The sequence below is a fragment of the Syngnathus typhle genome, linkage group LG1, assembly GCF_033458585.1.
Source record: "Syngnathus typhle isolate RoL2023-S1 ecotype Sweden linkage group LG1, RoL_Styp_1.0, whole genome shotgun sequence".
NCBI lineage: Eukaryota > Metazoa > Chordata > Actinopteri > Syngnathiformes > Syngnathidae > Syngnathus > Syngnathus typhle.
Genome location: NC_083738.1, coordinates 18910771 through 18926855, shown reverse-complemented (window position 1 = coordinate 18926855; position 16085 = coordinate 18910771). Strand labels below are relative to the sequence as shown.

The 16085-nt window shown below is 41.5% G+C and overlaps 1 protein-coding gene across 2 annotated transcripts; it reads right to left on the bottom strand.

Moving 5' to 3' along the window:
• Nucleotides 1-237: 237 nt before the first annotated feature.
• On the bottom strand, nucleotides 238-5880 carry slitrk4 (SLIT and NTRK-like family, member 4). Of its 2 annotated transcripts, XM_061293204.1 has the most exons (3): nucleotides 5743-5880; nucleotides 2596-5119; nucleotides 238-2352 (listed from the first exon to the last, which is right to left on the bottom strand). In XM_061293204.1, exons 2-3 carry the CDS (start codon nucleotides 5075-5077, stop codon nucleotides 2204-2206), a joined length of 2631 nt encoding a protein of 876 aa, XP_061149188.1. In that variant the 5' UTR covers nucleotides 5078-5119; nucleotides 5743-5880; the 3' UTR covers nucleotides 238-2203. The 2 variants fall into 2 exon arrangements, with proteins under 2 accessions (XP_061149188.1, XP_061149197.1); XM_061293213.1 differs by having other exon boundaries at nucleotides 2225-5119.
• Nucleotides 5881-16085: the final 10205 nt, after the last annotated feature.

Sequence of the window (16085 nt, the reverse complement as noted above, 5' to 3'; positions counted from 1 at the left end):
GAGAACTTATCAAAATGTTCTAGCCTTTCCCACATCCTTTTTTCGTGCATTGCTGCCAAAGTATTAATAATTAATGAGGAAAATTCTCTGCCGTCTGGATGAGTCATACTTTCAGCTACTTGGTTCCCCAAAAGCCCCATAGGTTGGATTAACACTGACGGAAATCCGGATTTTTTTTATTTTTTATATCCTGAAATGGAACAAGCATGAATGTTTGATTGGTGCCTAAAACAGGAGAAACCTTTATACCTGTTGGATAAAAGATTTGTGGCACACAAAGCATGAGTCAAAGAGGCATTGCAGTTCAAGCTTCCACAAAACATGCTCCAATTATCGCATTTGTATCCTCGCCAGGGGAAATATTGTACATTTTTGCACTTCTTTTGATTTCATTTACCATCAACACTGCATAGGAGTGTGATCAAAATAAAATGTGGGGACACAGTGCAAATGGGTGCTTCTTTTAATACGTTCATATTGACATGATCATACAAGAGAAAATTAACCATTATACAGGAGATTTATGACTGATAGAAAAAAATGGTATTTGTTATACTGTCCAAGTTACATTCTACTCATTTGCAATGGCAACAAACAGTTGAACGTCATCAGTTTAACTTAACAACACGTTTAAATAAAAAACGCATAGAGTTAAATCAATTCATTTTAAACTGCATCGTTTCTTTCAACACTATTCCCTCAAACTTTAAGAAAAACTAACAAAATTTGAAGCCATTCCCTACTTGAGTATTCCCTAATATTGCACATTGTCTGAAGATATGACTCTGTCCTTATCTTAAGTGCGCACATTTTTAGAATATCACCACTGCGATATTAACCATCCAGAACCTTATTAAGTTTAATGCACATTTATTTTGGTTGCATAAGTTCATAAGAAACCTTTTACAAGATGCTGTGGTGGGAGGGGGGGCGGTGTAAGAATGAACCCGACGGAGCTTTCACAGACTCCGCCGGGCTTGTCGTGCGTAACAACACAGATCACATTTCACCATAGTTCATCATGTTAACTTGTTAAGCAAACAGAAAAAAAAAAAAACACGGAAAACATTGAACCAAATCAACAGTCACTTCTACCTGTGACTTGTATTAGCTCTGATGTAAGTTAGTTCCTCTCAGGGCACTATCCTTTGTTTAATAATACCGTAATCTCTTTAAATAACCCCGCATAGAAAAATAAACTAACTATGTTTTTAAATTCTTTTTTTACTAGGAATTGAGAACTGACAAAAGGTGACAGGCTCATTACTGATTGAGTCATATTAATGATCCATCCCTTTGACATTTCTGGGCCGTAGTCTCTTGATGATAATGTTCCGTCAAGCAGCATGTGTCTGTGTGTGTGTGTGTGTGTGTGCATATGCAGATGTTTGTCAGTGTATTTTACAAACCAGTCCCACAGATACAAATAATGTAAGACTTACAAAATAAATTCCAAGTTACGCTTACATGGCAAGCAGCTTTGTACTCTTTTATCCTTGGGTTTTCATTTTAGGAAACGTCTCTTGACAGTTGAATTGCCGATTCGTTTTCACCCAAAAACATATATTTTGAGAAATAGTAACTTGAAGGGGGGGGGGGGGCACACAACTCTATTCAGAATACACGATATAGATAAACATGGCTCTTTACACAAAGAAAACAAGTCATGAAATTAACGTCTTGAGAGTTTTGCAGTTGCCTTCGGATGAACGCAAAACTGGAGCCATTTTGAGGAGGTATCCTGCCATGAGTGTATAATCCTGACAAAATGGCATTGAGTCTGCAAGCAGCCCCAGAGAGTTTCCCTCATGAACAAACAAATAGCCTTACAAAGTGAAAAAAAAGCAAGGTAGAATCTGCTGAGTCATTCTTTGTAACTAATCCCAGAAATTTGTGTTATCAGATATCTGTACATTTAGGATCCAAGAAGGATACGTCTGAGGTGCCCACTTTTTTTTTTTTTCCTGTTTCCACCCTTCTGTTATAAAAAGAGGGAAAGCAGCCTCCGAGGTATTTTCTCAAGCACTGTTTCCACGATCATTTGAGTTGATTAGGGCAAAAAAACTCAAATGAAATAACACCAGAAATAAAAAGTCACCATTTCCATAGCAGCAAAAATACTAAGACCGTCGGGTTGTTTGTAGGCTGTCTCGTGGTGTCTAAGTACGATTCATACATGTGGCATGGATGATCCGAATGTCTTTCACTGTAAAGTGTATCCTCGTCGATCCATGTAAAAGCTTTGTAGTACGGAGCCATTTTGTCCATCTAAGCACTGGTCATTACCATTTTCCAGAAGGCACTTTTTTGTTGAATGTGTGTGTGTGCGAGGGAGTGTATGCGCACAGCTGGCTGCAAAGAGAAAAGGGAAGACAGAAAAGAAAAGGGTTGGGGGTTACATGATGCGTGCAACTAGAGGGGGAGAAAGCAAAACAAAAGCCGATCTGTGTACCCGACGCTGCCGTGTTTGTATGTAATCACGGCACTGAATCAAACGTGACCATTTCTACATTTGAGTCAGTGCGGTCTGCTCCTCAAGCACCTGAAGGTAATCAGGTGTTCCTTGGAGCTTGGCTTTCAGCTCATAATACTCACTTTTTCTTTGCTCCACCACAATCTTACTGTGGTTCCCACCTATCAGCGACGATTTCTTCATCTTTCTATCAAGTGTTTTCTCCGGGTAGCGGATTTCGTAGGCGCCCATGCCTATGCTGTTGAAATCTCTCTTGCCGTCCAGGAAGTTCTGGAGGAACATGCTGGGCTCTCGATTCGGAAGGAATTCCTCAAGCTCGTCGATTGTGCTGAGCCGCTTGTTGCGCTCCAAGGTGGAAAGTGCGTCTTTATCCTTTTCGGCGCTACTTCGAAGGATAATTTTCTGCCTTTGGGAGTCGGCAAACTTGAACCCCGCGTCCATGTCCGACGAACGCCCGATGCCGCACGTGTGGCTCTTGCCAATGTGTTCAATGGTTTGGGGGATAAACGTTTCACCTCCCAATTCGTCGCCCGGGACGGACCCTTTTTTGCCTGACTTGTGGCCGTGCCGGTGGAGCTGCAGCGACATGGAGCCGCACTCCTGATTCCCCAGTTCCTGCCGACCGGCAGGTTTCCTATTCCTTCTGAGGACAAAGACGAGAAGGCAGAAGGCCACAAACACCGTCAGTATCAGCACAACGAGGATACTCAGGATCATGATCGAGAGAGGTACGGGACCTCCCGGCGGGGCTTTGCCAACTCCTGCGGGGGAAACTGACGTCAAAACCGGGGTGGCGCTGGTGAAAATAAACGGAGGCCGAGCAATCAGTTTTGGGCACAGGATCTCGTTTTTTAGCAGCCGCAGTTCAATGTTGGAGAATTGCACGGGGGAGGCACATCTCACCTCTTTAGCTGCCACTCCGTCACTAAGCTTGTCTAGCCATAGTTTAAAAGTGACCAAATCGCAGGAGCACTCCCATGGGTTGCCCTCGAGGTCTATCTGGGTCAAAGAGCGCAGCTGGTCCAGGACACCGCTTACTGGCAGGGTCATGAAGTGGTTGTTTTTCAAATTAAGTTTGGCTAAAGAGACGCCTGCAAACACATAGGCAGGAAGACTCCGTAACACATTATTGTTGAGATACAGCAGTTGCAAGTTTGGCATAGAATCAAACGTGCCTGCCAGAACTTCTTTAATGGCATTGTACTCCAAATACAAGTACTGTAGATTGGTGAGGCCCAAGAACATCTCCGGGTGTAACTGCTCGATCTGATTTCCATTCAGATACAGTCGTCTTAGATTAGTCAGGTTAGCAAACACACCTCTCTGGATGCTGACAATTTGGTTGCTGCCGAGGTGAAGCAGATCTAAACCTTCGAATCCTTGGAAATCAATCGGGTTTATGTCGCAAATGTAATTCCCGCTCAAGTGAAGTTTCTTGGCGTTTGGCGGTTTCGGGATGAGATCGGCTAGATTTTTGATATTTCTTTCCTGGCAACTGACACTAATGCCAAAATCGGAAGGGTGGGTTTTACAGCTACACGGCTGTGGGCATAACATCGGGGGGCTCCGTGTCTGAAAAGAAACAATCTGGCTATTTCTTCCAAACGGGGGTAAACCGGCTACAATTCCATTACCGTAAATTTTCGACGAGTCTGTGGTTTTTGGCGATTTTGTGGTAATGGCCACCGCAGAAGTTGGGGAGGATGCCTGACCCGTGTCGGGGATAGCGGGCGGCATTCTAACGTCAAAGTCACTTCCCGTGCCCATGGGGCAAAGTTCTTGCTTATTTGTTTCTTTCAGCAGCCTCCCATACAAATCGCTTGGCGTTTCACAGATGGCCTCCCCGATGAAAATATTGTAGGGCATGTTTTCAAGCCATGCCTTGAGAGGCGCTAAGTCACACGTACAATTCCAGGGGTTATCATCCAACTGCAGCTCGACAATCCGTCCGATGTGCTCCAGAACACCCAAATACGGAAGCTTCTGGATGCGGTTTCCTCTTATATCCAGGTGTGTGAGGGAGGCGAAGCGAAAGATGTTGTCAGGAAGTGCCTGTATAAGATTGTCATTCAGAATCACCACTTTTAACTTGTGCAGTTTGTTGAACGCTCCCTTTTCGATGTACTTGATCAAGTTGTAGTCAGCTTGAAGGTACTCCAAGTTTTCGATTCCTAGAAAAGTGTCGGCTTGCAGCACCTTCAACTCATTGTTGTTGAGATGAAGCTGTTTCAAGGCGCTCATCCCCATGAATGCGCCACCTTCAATGTTCTGCAGCTGATTGTTCCCCAGGTGCAGAGATACAGCATGGGTGAAGTTGAGGAACGAGTTTGGGTAGAGAATTATTAAGAGGTTATTTTGGAAGTTGAGGTGGTATAATGACGACACTGGCGGAATGAGTTGCGTCGGTCGATAGACAGTGATCTTTTCACAGTTCACGTACAGCACATTTTCCACTGACAAGCAGGAGCAGGCGCTGCAAGTCTCAGACATCAAGTCCGGAGCAGAAGGGTCTGCCATTGGGAGTCCATCTGACATGGAGGGGGGTGAGAGGGAGGAGCTTGAGATTGAAGAGCAAAAGGCTGCCAGCAGGAGAACGAGCATCATCTCGCCGATTAAAAATCCTCCCCCAGAAAATCATTTAGTAGCCTTTGGAAAGAAAGAAAAAAAAAAAGTCAGGTGCATGCACAAGCATGCACGCCACAAGATTTACACATATACTGTCAAGGACATTTTAAATTTTACAGCCAAATGCGCTCTTGATTGTAACAACAATTAATAAACGTTCTTACCCAAAAATATCAAATGTATAAAAATCTAATCAGATATTTATTTATTAATTTACCCTTGTATTTTTCAATTAAATTACCCACTGGACACACAAATGCTTAAGGCAAAAAAATCAACATATGCTCAGGAAATGGAGAACACACCGGCTGTTGCACATAGGCACAGTTTTTTTTTTTTTTAAAAAGGAAACGTTTTGGCCGGCAGACCTTAAACGTTGTTCCCTCCCTGCCTATCCATCATAATCAAAGTCAAACGACGCAGTTCTATAACGGTCTGGTTTAATGCCAGCCGCAGCTGCACATTGAGGTTATTTAGGAAACCATCTGACAGCATGCAGGAGAGTTGAGACGATGTCTATTAATAACACTTTCAAAATGTTTTTAGAAATGTACGTTTGTTTTAAATAGTACATTACCTGGGAATTGTTTCAGCTGAACCGAACATGCAAGCCGAAAAATGCATGAAAACAAATCAATACTCACCTAAAGCTGTTGTGGCAAACTCCTTTTGGAGACTCGGGCGGCATTGGTGGGACGTGAATGAAGCGCTCCCAGCCGCGAAGAAAAGACACATTTCAGGGAAGCAACAAGGCTTCCCCGCTCCTTCATTTCCATACAGACTGCTGCGCATCAACGGAAAGCCAAGCGCGCCGGCCTGGATGGGGGGGGGGGGGGGGGGTCTGCTAAGGAGACAGGAGAGCAGGGTGGGCTCCTATTTCATCCGATGCGTCTCTTGCCGACGGGCTGCGAGTGCTTGGAAAAAATCACCCTCTGCTTGCTTGAGTCCCAAGGTTGTCCCACCTCCATGAGAATAAGGGAACATTTACTCGGCTCAAAAGGATAGCGCCAAATGGATTGCAGTCAGGCTGGTGAAATGCAACACAACGGAGGGAGGCAGATTTTAGAGATCTTGATGGCGCGTCCAGCGACTCCTAGGCGTGGGAAGGTGCACAAGGTTGGTGATGCTATGCCACAAGTCAGCCATCCTTGTAATCGTATTATTTTGACAACTGGAGGGGTAATAAGAGGACTGTCAAAGCGGTGCGTCCGGTTCAGCCACTACCGATGATCCCCTTAATAAACAGTGGTATGTTTGACAGGATCCGGAGTGCTGAACACACTGACATTCTCATTAGTGTATAGTTCTCCTGTGTGTATTTGAAGATTCATTTTTCCATTCGCTGCAAGAATCCCAGTTGTACTCATCCTTGAATAATGTCAATTTGGCGGTTGCAGCAGGAAAAAAATGTTTTGAGCTGCACAAAACGATGAATGTAAAATGTGTCGAGTTTTAATGATGGCACAAAAATAGTGGGCAACAAGAGCGACAGCACAACCAGCTGCGTAAAAAATGAATAATGCAGTTATTCGACCGCTAGTCCGATGCGGTGCAGGTGGCCAGCAGCAAACTCTGCGCTTTCCATCATTTAAAAAAAGAAAAAGGGGAAAAATTAACTCAGAGCAGGAAAGTTACGATCTATACAGCTAGTTGATGCAGAGGTCGGGAAAAAAGGATTTTGCGTGTGTGTGGGAAAGAGAGAAAGAAGACAGAATCTTGTAGTTCCCCCTCCTGTAAAACAGCGCAGTATCCGTGTCAGGCGGGTGCTCGCTCCTTCCTCAGCCGCATTCACTGAGCCTCCGACACCACCGGAGAAGGATACAGAGACTGCGAGGGGAGGAGGGAGGGAGGGAAGGAAGGAGGGAGGGAGGTGGTGAGAGAGAGAGAGAGAGAGAGCGAGAGAGAGAGAGACAGAGAGAGAGAGACAGAGAGAGACAGACAGCGAGAGAGAGACAGAGAGACAGAGAGTACAAACGAGCGCACACAAATCTTTACTGTAGTCATTTATTATAGTTTTAATCCAAAAATGTCTTATATAGGCTCACATGCCTTGTTTGTCCTTGTGTTTGAGATAAGCAACTGTCACCAAGCAGAAGGTGCAGGATTTGAAACAATTCGCCTGCTAAATTGCCCGCTTGGGTTTGAGTTGCGTAGTCCGGCCGTGCCGTATCATTTTTGGCATCCAATCGAAGGGGCGGGGGTGGAAAGGGAGGAGAGGGTACTGTTCGTGTGTGTGCATGGGCGGGAAAAAAAAAAAAGGATGCGAACGCGGCTGTGAGCCGCATTTTAAATGGAAGAGTTGGGGAGGAGGAGAGAGCGCTATTGTTCAAGAGTGCTGCAGTCAGACGGACAGAGAGGAGGTGGGACATCAGTCAGTCAGATGCCTGCGCTTATTAGAAGAGATCGAAGAGGAGATGAATGGAGTGGTGCAAGGAGTGCCTGAAGCGTCAAGACGTCTGCTTTAAATTTTCCCAAAGTATGGAAATTTAGTCATCTATTAATTCAGTGGTACAGTACAAAAGTCTCTGGCCAACGATCCAACCATTTACATTCGTCCGTTTTCCATTTTGCATATTTGGGTAGTTCTCAGAATGTGTGGTACGATTTGGTCAAACACTGACTCACTTCAATAGTGATTATTTTCTTCCCTCCACTATGAATCGCTTTTTAAATAAGCCCCACATAATTGATGATATTTGCATATGGTCAGAATTACTCGGGCAGAAAATCCAGTGGTGCCTAGTAACCTGAGCAGGTACTGTTTACAACAGAACACGTTGTCAAGTTACCACAACACCATGTTCACGCCCCTGACACTCATGAGTGAAATAAAGAACTGATGAAGACATTGTAGTTTTGTTGATTAGTGGCCCATCAGAAATAGTGTGGTCATAATTTGACTGGTTTGTTCATACACGGTTTGTGGAGGATGGTGAACAAAGAGCTAATTCTGTTCTGTATTCTGTATCTGGCCACTAATTTTGTTGTTGTACAGTCTCAAATGACTACTATGAAAATGTCATGAAAATAAGACAGACTCTGAACAATATGAATTCAAAATGCTAAATAAATAAATGCCAGATGCCTGAAGACACAAAGGCCCCAATGCCTGAAGACACAAAGGGCACACGATATTTATTTTCGGAACGCAGTTTGCAAGTTTTCATAGTTCTGTAAAGCACTTGTGAGCAAAGAAAACTCGGCTAATTAAAATTTTACATGCATTGTATGTTTACTGTAATGAGGAATGTAAAAACAAAAATCACTTAATTGCATTAAATAATTCATTCGTTGATCAAGAGATGCTTATAGGAAGCAACCTCTGCGGCTAAAAGCAATAAAAAAAATAAGAGCCTCCCGCCTTGTCTGTGTGCAAATTATAATGTAAGAGTCCATGAGAATGTTGAAAATTTGACCGTCTTGGACATGTTCCTGTTCTCTGGCTGTGAGTGGCCGGAGGGAAGCAGGCCTACTACAAAATGAGCCAGACATTTGGCAAAGACTCTGCTTCCATCTCAGTTGCCGTTGACAGTCTTGCCATGTGGCTGAGACAACACAGGAAACCAAAAAAAAAAACATCCAATGTGTGCTAAATTGCTTTCATTGAAATCTAGCGAAGCATTTCACATGCATTTAGAAGGATTCTAGAGACTTGCTTTGTCATCAGTCACCTTAAATGTTGGGGCTGCTCCTTTGGTGAGGATTTGGATCCCATTTGTTGCCCCCATCTGGTGAGAAAACTAAATACATCACTTTTGTAAAATAGCTTTGTATTTCTGCGCAGGTCTGCAGAACCAACCATGAGTCTGCTGTTATATTAGTGTGCTTTGATTACATTTTACTTGAACTGACATCCTTTATTTTGCCTAGGATGTATATAATAATCACAAATTATATAAAATAATATAAATAATGTATTTGTTAACAGATGTAAAAAAAAAAAAAAAAGACCTTTGTGGAAAAAAATCATTGCATTACTCGTGAATGCCTTGGCAATAATAACTGAAATCAAATGTTTGTAGACATGTTGGAATTTTTGTGGGTTTTTTGTTTTGTTTTTGTTTTCTGACTTGCCCACCTGAAAGTCTTCGTATTTCAGGAGGTGGACTTGCTGGTGTGTTCCGAGGTGTTGTCCTGCTGTGCAATTCAAAAGCACTTAATAATGAGGTCACAAACTGATTGTTGGATTAATCGCAGCAAGTCATTCAGGTCCTGAAAGAGCAAAGAAGAAGAAGGGACCATCACACGATATTTTAATACTGGCATCGGAGGCGCGTTGGCCATTGGGAATTCCGGGGAGCTCCCCCCCGTTCCCCCCCCCCCCCCTCTCGGTTATGACAGGGGGCATGATTGAACAAGTGGTAGGCGGAGCCATGACACAAAAGCAGGAAAAGGATTCCAACCAAAATACAAAATCAGACCTACACATTGTAGAAATAACAAAATACAGATGGATTTACTCAAAACAGTACACAAACTTGAGGATAAAAACGGGAAACATATTCCTAATACTTGTGACAACATCCAATTGCAATAGTCTAACATTTCCTTACTACAAGGTGCACCAATGATTGATGAATGGAACACAGTTGGAAAACAAGCAGACTCTGCACACCAATGCGTACCTCAAGAAGAACATCACACAAGGTAAATAACTGATTTCTTCCATGTAAAATGTTGTCCTTATTCTGCAAGGGATGTGTGTGGTTTCAGCTTTTCATGCATGAATAATAGTTGTTAGCATGAGGTCAAATCTTAAATTGGTTCACTACAATGTCTCTGATACGGTAAAGCACTTATTTAAAATATTTGAACAAGTAATTAACCTTGCGCCCTGCCTGTCCTAATATCTTCATCATCCACAAACACCCCCATCCTTTCCGCATGACGAGCCACAGTTTCTCAGCTGACTAAAGATACTCCACGTAATCCTGTTTTCATTCTAACATTTATAATGATGTAGAAAATGGTTTCAGCGAAAGCATGACCCAATTTCAGATTGCGCCAGTCCTGGCTGAATTATTGTCGTTATCAGCTCGCCGTGACAGCTTTAACCCTGATAGTGTCAACCTGTTTTGGGCAGAGTGTGGCCCATTACGCTCTCAATTGGTGATGAAAGGAAAATAAATGCTTGCAATGCTGGGATAGTTGTACATAAATCGGCACTGTTTGATAGCTCATTATTAATTTAACAGCATGCACCGCAGTGTGAGGTGCTCGCCTATTTATTACAGCTGAGTGTAAAGAGTCTGCGGGGTCTTGCGCACGGAGCCACAGTGTATTGCAGGGAGTGCATGGAGACAGCAGATAAACATCTGCCTGGATGTATGACAGCGTCATTTCCCTGCTGCTTACCACTTTCGAGAATGTATCAGCAGTCTGGAGTAGCTCTTTGGGGTACGGTACCGCGATGTGGGCCAGGATTCAGGGCCAAGTTCACCGCATTCATCTGTAGGGACGTATTGGGAAAATAAAACCAGACAGAGGTTAATTGGGCGCAGGTACACCTCCCCGTCTCAAAGGGCTAGACCCGGCTGCTTAGCATAGACTCAAGAAAGAAGAGCTCAGTTGTTTTCGTGAGTGTGAATGCGCTTTTTTTATATTGTGTATGTACTGCATTTGTAGGGCATGTTTGTTAAAAATACCATTCATGAGCAACTTTGTAAAAATGAGACATCAATATTTGTGACAATTGATTAGTAATCATTGCGTTTTTGACAGTTCATGAAATTTTACATTACTAAAAGTACTGTCATTGCATTTTGACAGTTCACGAAATGTACTAAAAGTAGTCTTTGTAATTTGTCGACACCTCTTTTAGCTTTACAAAAGTCATTTGTTTACTCCTAATGCTGCCCAGTTGTTTGAATTTTTGGATTTTCATTTGAAACACGATTTGCATATGCAAGGCCCTCTGTGATAACTATAGTCTTTCACAATATGGCATCCAAAACAAAAGAATACTCGATGGACCTGCTTGGACCTGGAGCATAAAGTGAATATCAAAATTACAGCTTGTATATTTTTAGCACATTTCTTAAATATGTGGAATATCTCAAAAACTGAGGCAATGTCATTCGAGATTCAGTGGCACCATATTTCAACAACTGCAACTTGTTGACCCTTGTTGCACATTACAGCACAATTGAAGATGGACTTGTATTTCTGCCATTGCTAGGAGAGTATGGTCTTCTTACAGGATGGCTATGATTCACCACATGGATGCATGAGTCAAAGCAAGAACCCTTGCCTTGCCAAAAGAAAATGTTCACTCTAACCAGAGCCAAAATTACAGCAACAACATGTAGGAGGAAGATTTGGCTCATGGCAGACATGGACACCTTTGAACATCAAGGATCCCAACCTGGCAGGAGCCTGGAATGCAGTCAGCGCCGTACGCAATAGCTCAGTCCCAGGGCTGTGACGTATCATACATAATGTATAAGCATCTCTTGAGACTCCTGCAGAGACTCATTATGTGAAGAGGGAAGGTGGCCAAGAAAACATAAGGAGGATGCCTCGAGAGAAAATGTAAATGCAAGTGGCATCATGTGGTGCCATACTATTTCCCTGCTTCACATAGCAGCATAGTCTGCTCTGGAATTTGTCCTAAATTCAAAATTAGCGACTGTGGGCAGAGTCAAAGAAACAGATGACGCTCATGAAAAAGTCCAATTTCTTCATCTGCTTGTGCTCCGAATCAGTGACATTGTCATATTTAAAAAAGATGCAACTCAGGAAAACATTACTCTTGCATAATGTCTTACAGTCGTGCAGCCATCTGTAGTGTTGTATTAAAAATCCTGCCCAATACCAGGAAAAGACTAAGGCTACTAAAGATGACATCACGCCATTGCCGTGTTTGATGAATGATCCTACGTGGCTGCTACTAACGCCACCGATGTCCATTTCATGCTTCCATTTTTTTAAGCAAGAAAGTCAAGTAAAAAGTCTCATACAAGGCAGAGTTGGACTCAAATTTGGATCTATGGCAGTTACATTTTGATAACATATTGGAAAACCTGTCAATGTGTGTGCAAGCTTGGACTCGACAATTGTGAAAACCAACAACAGATGTTATGACCGTATATGCAGTGGGATAGCTTAACCAGTAATTAATTGGCCTGAAAACAAGACTAATTTGCATTATTTATGTCTTTTTTTTTGTTGTTGTTCTTGTGAAAGAGCCCACCACTGAGGCTCAGGGATGCCGCTTGACTACGTAACTTCTTTAATTCTAATTCTGCATGCAAGTCAGAATATGCGAGAAGGAGTGAGGGAAAATATATACTTTTGCAGAGGATTAGTCTTTGATTACATTTACATGGTATTGTGTCGGGAATAACTTGTTGAAAATGGTTCATCCGACAAATGGCATGGCTGAGATTACAGTTATCACCGCAAAAGTGGCAAGCCAAATTGAGTGGTGCATATTTTACACACCTTGCATTTGACGGTAGCGAGCAAGCGATTGATTTGTATGCTAAATAAGGTTTGCACACTCGACTTTTCCGATGTTACAACAGTGGGATTCATTGACATAACAATCAGCATCTATGCTGCTCGAGGGCTCCCTTGCATGAAACAAGACTCTTGAAAAAAGATTTCAGTAAGACAAGACATAAAGTGTGTAAAGTGTGCTGTATTTCTTCATCCTTGGTGATTTTGGGTTGTTTGTAAAACACCTGGGAAGCGTTTTTAAAAAGTTGCAATGCTGGCAAAAAAAAACACACAAAAGCCCACCTTCATTTAGACACCCAATAAGGAAAGAAACATCTTGGGAAATAACTCAACTTTTTTGAAGATGAAAAAAAAAAAAAACCACCAATCATGATATTATTTGTTTTAGCTGAGTAAAATTGCTTTTTTTTTCTACAGTTGAGCACTTTCTCCTTTGGGGTTTACTGCATGTAGTCCCCCCATGCATGTAGTTTATCTTTTATCATTATCAGCGCCCACATTGTGTTTTGTTTAGAATCGTATTTATTTCCCGTATAATCTTGCTTTTCTGGATAGCCAATACTACAATAAATCCGAATGCCCCATAATCGTTTAAGTCATAGACTGATTATGCTGTGTGCAAGCAAGTTTACAGTACAGCATAAAATTTGCTGTAGGGAAAGATATCACCGTGACAACCGTGATATTAAGGATGCAATAATTGATTTGATCTGGTGACTTTTTTCCCCAACCTAAAGAAAATCATGTCTTAACCCCACAATAAAAAAAGAAAGAAGATCTATGTAGTATTCTGCCAACCAATCAGTCAGACCACTTGTAGCAAAGGAAGAAAAGTAACAGTGATGCAGTATATTTTCCTCCTACTCCAATGTATCACGGTAACAAGAATGTCAAATAGACCATCTGTGTTAAATCCTGAAGTGCCAACGAGATTCTCATAGTGCCATAACAAGAGGCAATAAAAGATGCTCAAATACTTGTTGAAAATGAAAGTGAAGCAAAGCTGCTGACAAATTAACACCGAAAGGTTAAATTCTTTTCATTTGCTTTCCTTTAGCGTTGAACAAGGAAATGACTCATGTTTTACATAAAGCAAAATATCATTCATCCTAATTATGATGTCAAATTTGACTAAAGGCTGTTTGTTAATGAAAAGCAATTAAGCATGTAGATTCAGATGCATTTCGAGCTTATCAAAATACTATTGGCTGAAGGTGCGATTAAAACCAAAAACGGTTTGCGTAGCACTCTAAGGCGCTGAAAAGTGGTTCACCCTGTAAGTGGGCATATCTACAAAAATTGCCTATTTTTATCTCAGTCACCTATTTTAGAGCGAGAGACAAACCAACACACCTCCAGAACAGGATTCGGACAACTGTTGCATTTCATTGACGTAGGCTGGATGAACGCAGACTGGATGAATTCCATAAAGAAAAGAGACAGGCATGATTAACCCGCTAGTCAGTCATGTGATTTCAAAAAGAATGAACTAAACTCCGCCATGCTCCCGTTTCCATTTGATGTATTCTTCAGGGTGGCACTACTGAGTGGGAGAATTCACAACTGTGCCGTCAGATTTTTTCCTCTTCTCATTCCCTCTTGTCAAACGCATGTCACTACTGTCTTTCATTCGTGTGTTTTGATCCCAACGGTGTTGACAACTGGTCCCAGTCATCAGTGGGCGTCTCCACGTGCTGTCATTTTGCTGGAACGCCATTTATTTCCCCCTTGTGACAAGTGTCTTTTCTTCAGACCACCCCCTCAAACCCAGCTCTTATTCACTGAGTTTTTTTTTTTTTTTGAATGGTGGTGCTCACACTATGTTAACTGGGCACATGATTAGAAATTTCTTCAAGGTTAAGTCTTAAACTAAAAAAGCCCCAAGACTATAAGACACTTGAAATCAATTCAAAGAGCTACAAATAGTCAGGTGACAGTTAACGTTGAATATTTTTTATATATAATAATAATGATTATTATGTGCCCTGCGATTGGGTGGAAACCGGTTCAGGGTGTCCTCCGCCTACTGCCCGATGACGGCTGGCATAGGCTCCAGCACGCCCGCGACCGCCGTGGGGACGAAGCGGTACAGAGAATAGATGAATATATGGAATAATCATTATTATTGATACCAGTATAAAATTATTAATGGTATTAAAAAAGCATTATATTTATGGCATTTTATGTTTTATTGAGTTATCTTTGTCTGGTACAATTATTTGAAAAAGTGGGGTAACTATGCCAAAAAGTATTTGAGAAGATGGCAAATACTTTCCCACGACAGTTTATTTGTATCACAAAAGTTGTTTTGTTTTCATATGCATTGCCAAATCTGAAGTAATCTCTCAATTTACTGATATTCAAGCAGGCACTTTTGTTTTTCCATCTAGGGACCTTTTGTTCTTCTGCTGATACATTCTATTTCACGCTCCTTAGGGAAATATTTCTACTATGATTCTATTTTGTTTGCTTATTTGTTTCTTTCGGGTATGCCCTTGATAGAGACGGTGTGATTTTCTGAGGATTCATCTACAAAGTATCATCCAAACAAAGCCTCTTGTCAACAATCTGGAGGAACAAATTGCTTTTATTTGACATGCATCTGCCTGTTAGTATGAGTGAGAGTCAAAGTGATAGACAAGTAGCATAGTTTGAAAGAAAAAAGGGATGATGCCACTCTCGCTCCTTCCTTGACATTTAATGAATACATTTTGTCAGACTGCATCAATATGACGCATGACCAACCATGATTTATCCAGATTTGAGAACACATTTTGGAGATTTACAGTAGCTGAGAAGCATTTTTTACGCTCATACGTAAATCCAATTTAAAAACGTCTTCCCTCTGAGCTGCTGAAGCCTTCTCAATTACATTTGGACTTTTTGAATGTGTGCTGTTAAGGGAGCATAAAGTTTAAGACTTTAATTCCAGAATAACGTTAGAACTTTTTTTTAGATATTATTTATGTTTCAATCTGTAGTTTTGTAGTTTTTGTTGTTTGGTCAAGCTTACAAAAATAAACTTAAGCCAAGCCAACCCTATTAGTAACATATCAAAGTTTTGATTTCAAGAAAATATTAAATATAAATCACTTTGTGATAACCTACCAACCTTGTGTATTATTCCATTTTCATCTACTCAGCGATGTTTTTATTCATCTGTATTTGGCAGGCTCATTAAAAACACTCTTCTGTGCACCGTGTCTAATTTAGAGACTTTCTGAATAATGCTGGAAGATGAGTTGGATGTATTACGGGTTTAAACTAAAATAAGCAATGTGAAAAAAAAATAGGACTTTTGCTTTTCATGTCACAGTTTGATGCCTAAAACACATCAAAAAGCGCTGGTGCATTGATGTACTTTTCTTCTCATTATTCTTTCCTGTCTATCTTAATGCTCATACTAGCATAGCATATTTATATGTAATGCCAAAGATGAAGAGGTGTGCGTCCAATGCTAAGGAGAGGATACTAAAACATTTGGCTTTCACAGATGAGATGCACAGCCTTATCCCAAATAAATGAA

Excerpts from the sequence above, each read along its gene's own strand:
- slitrk4 (XM_061293204.1), bottom strand. The coding sequence starts at position 5,077 with ATGATGCTCGTTCTCCTGCTGGCAGCCTTTTGCTCTTCAATCTCAAGC. Across the intron at positions 2,353-2,595 it reads TGTGGTGGAGCAAAGAAAAA|CCAGCTGTGCGCATACACTC; the intron begins GTGAGTATTATG and ends TTCTCTTTGCAG.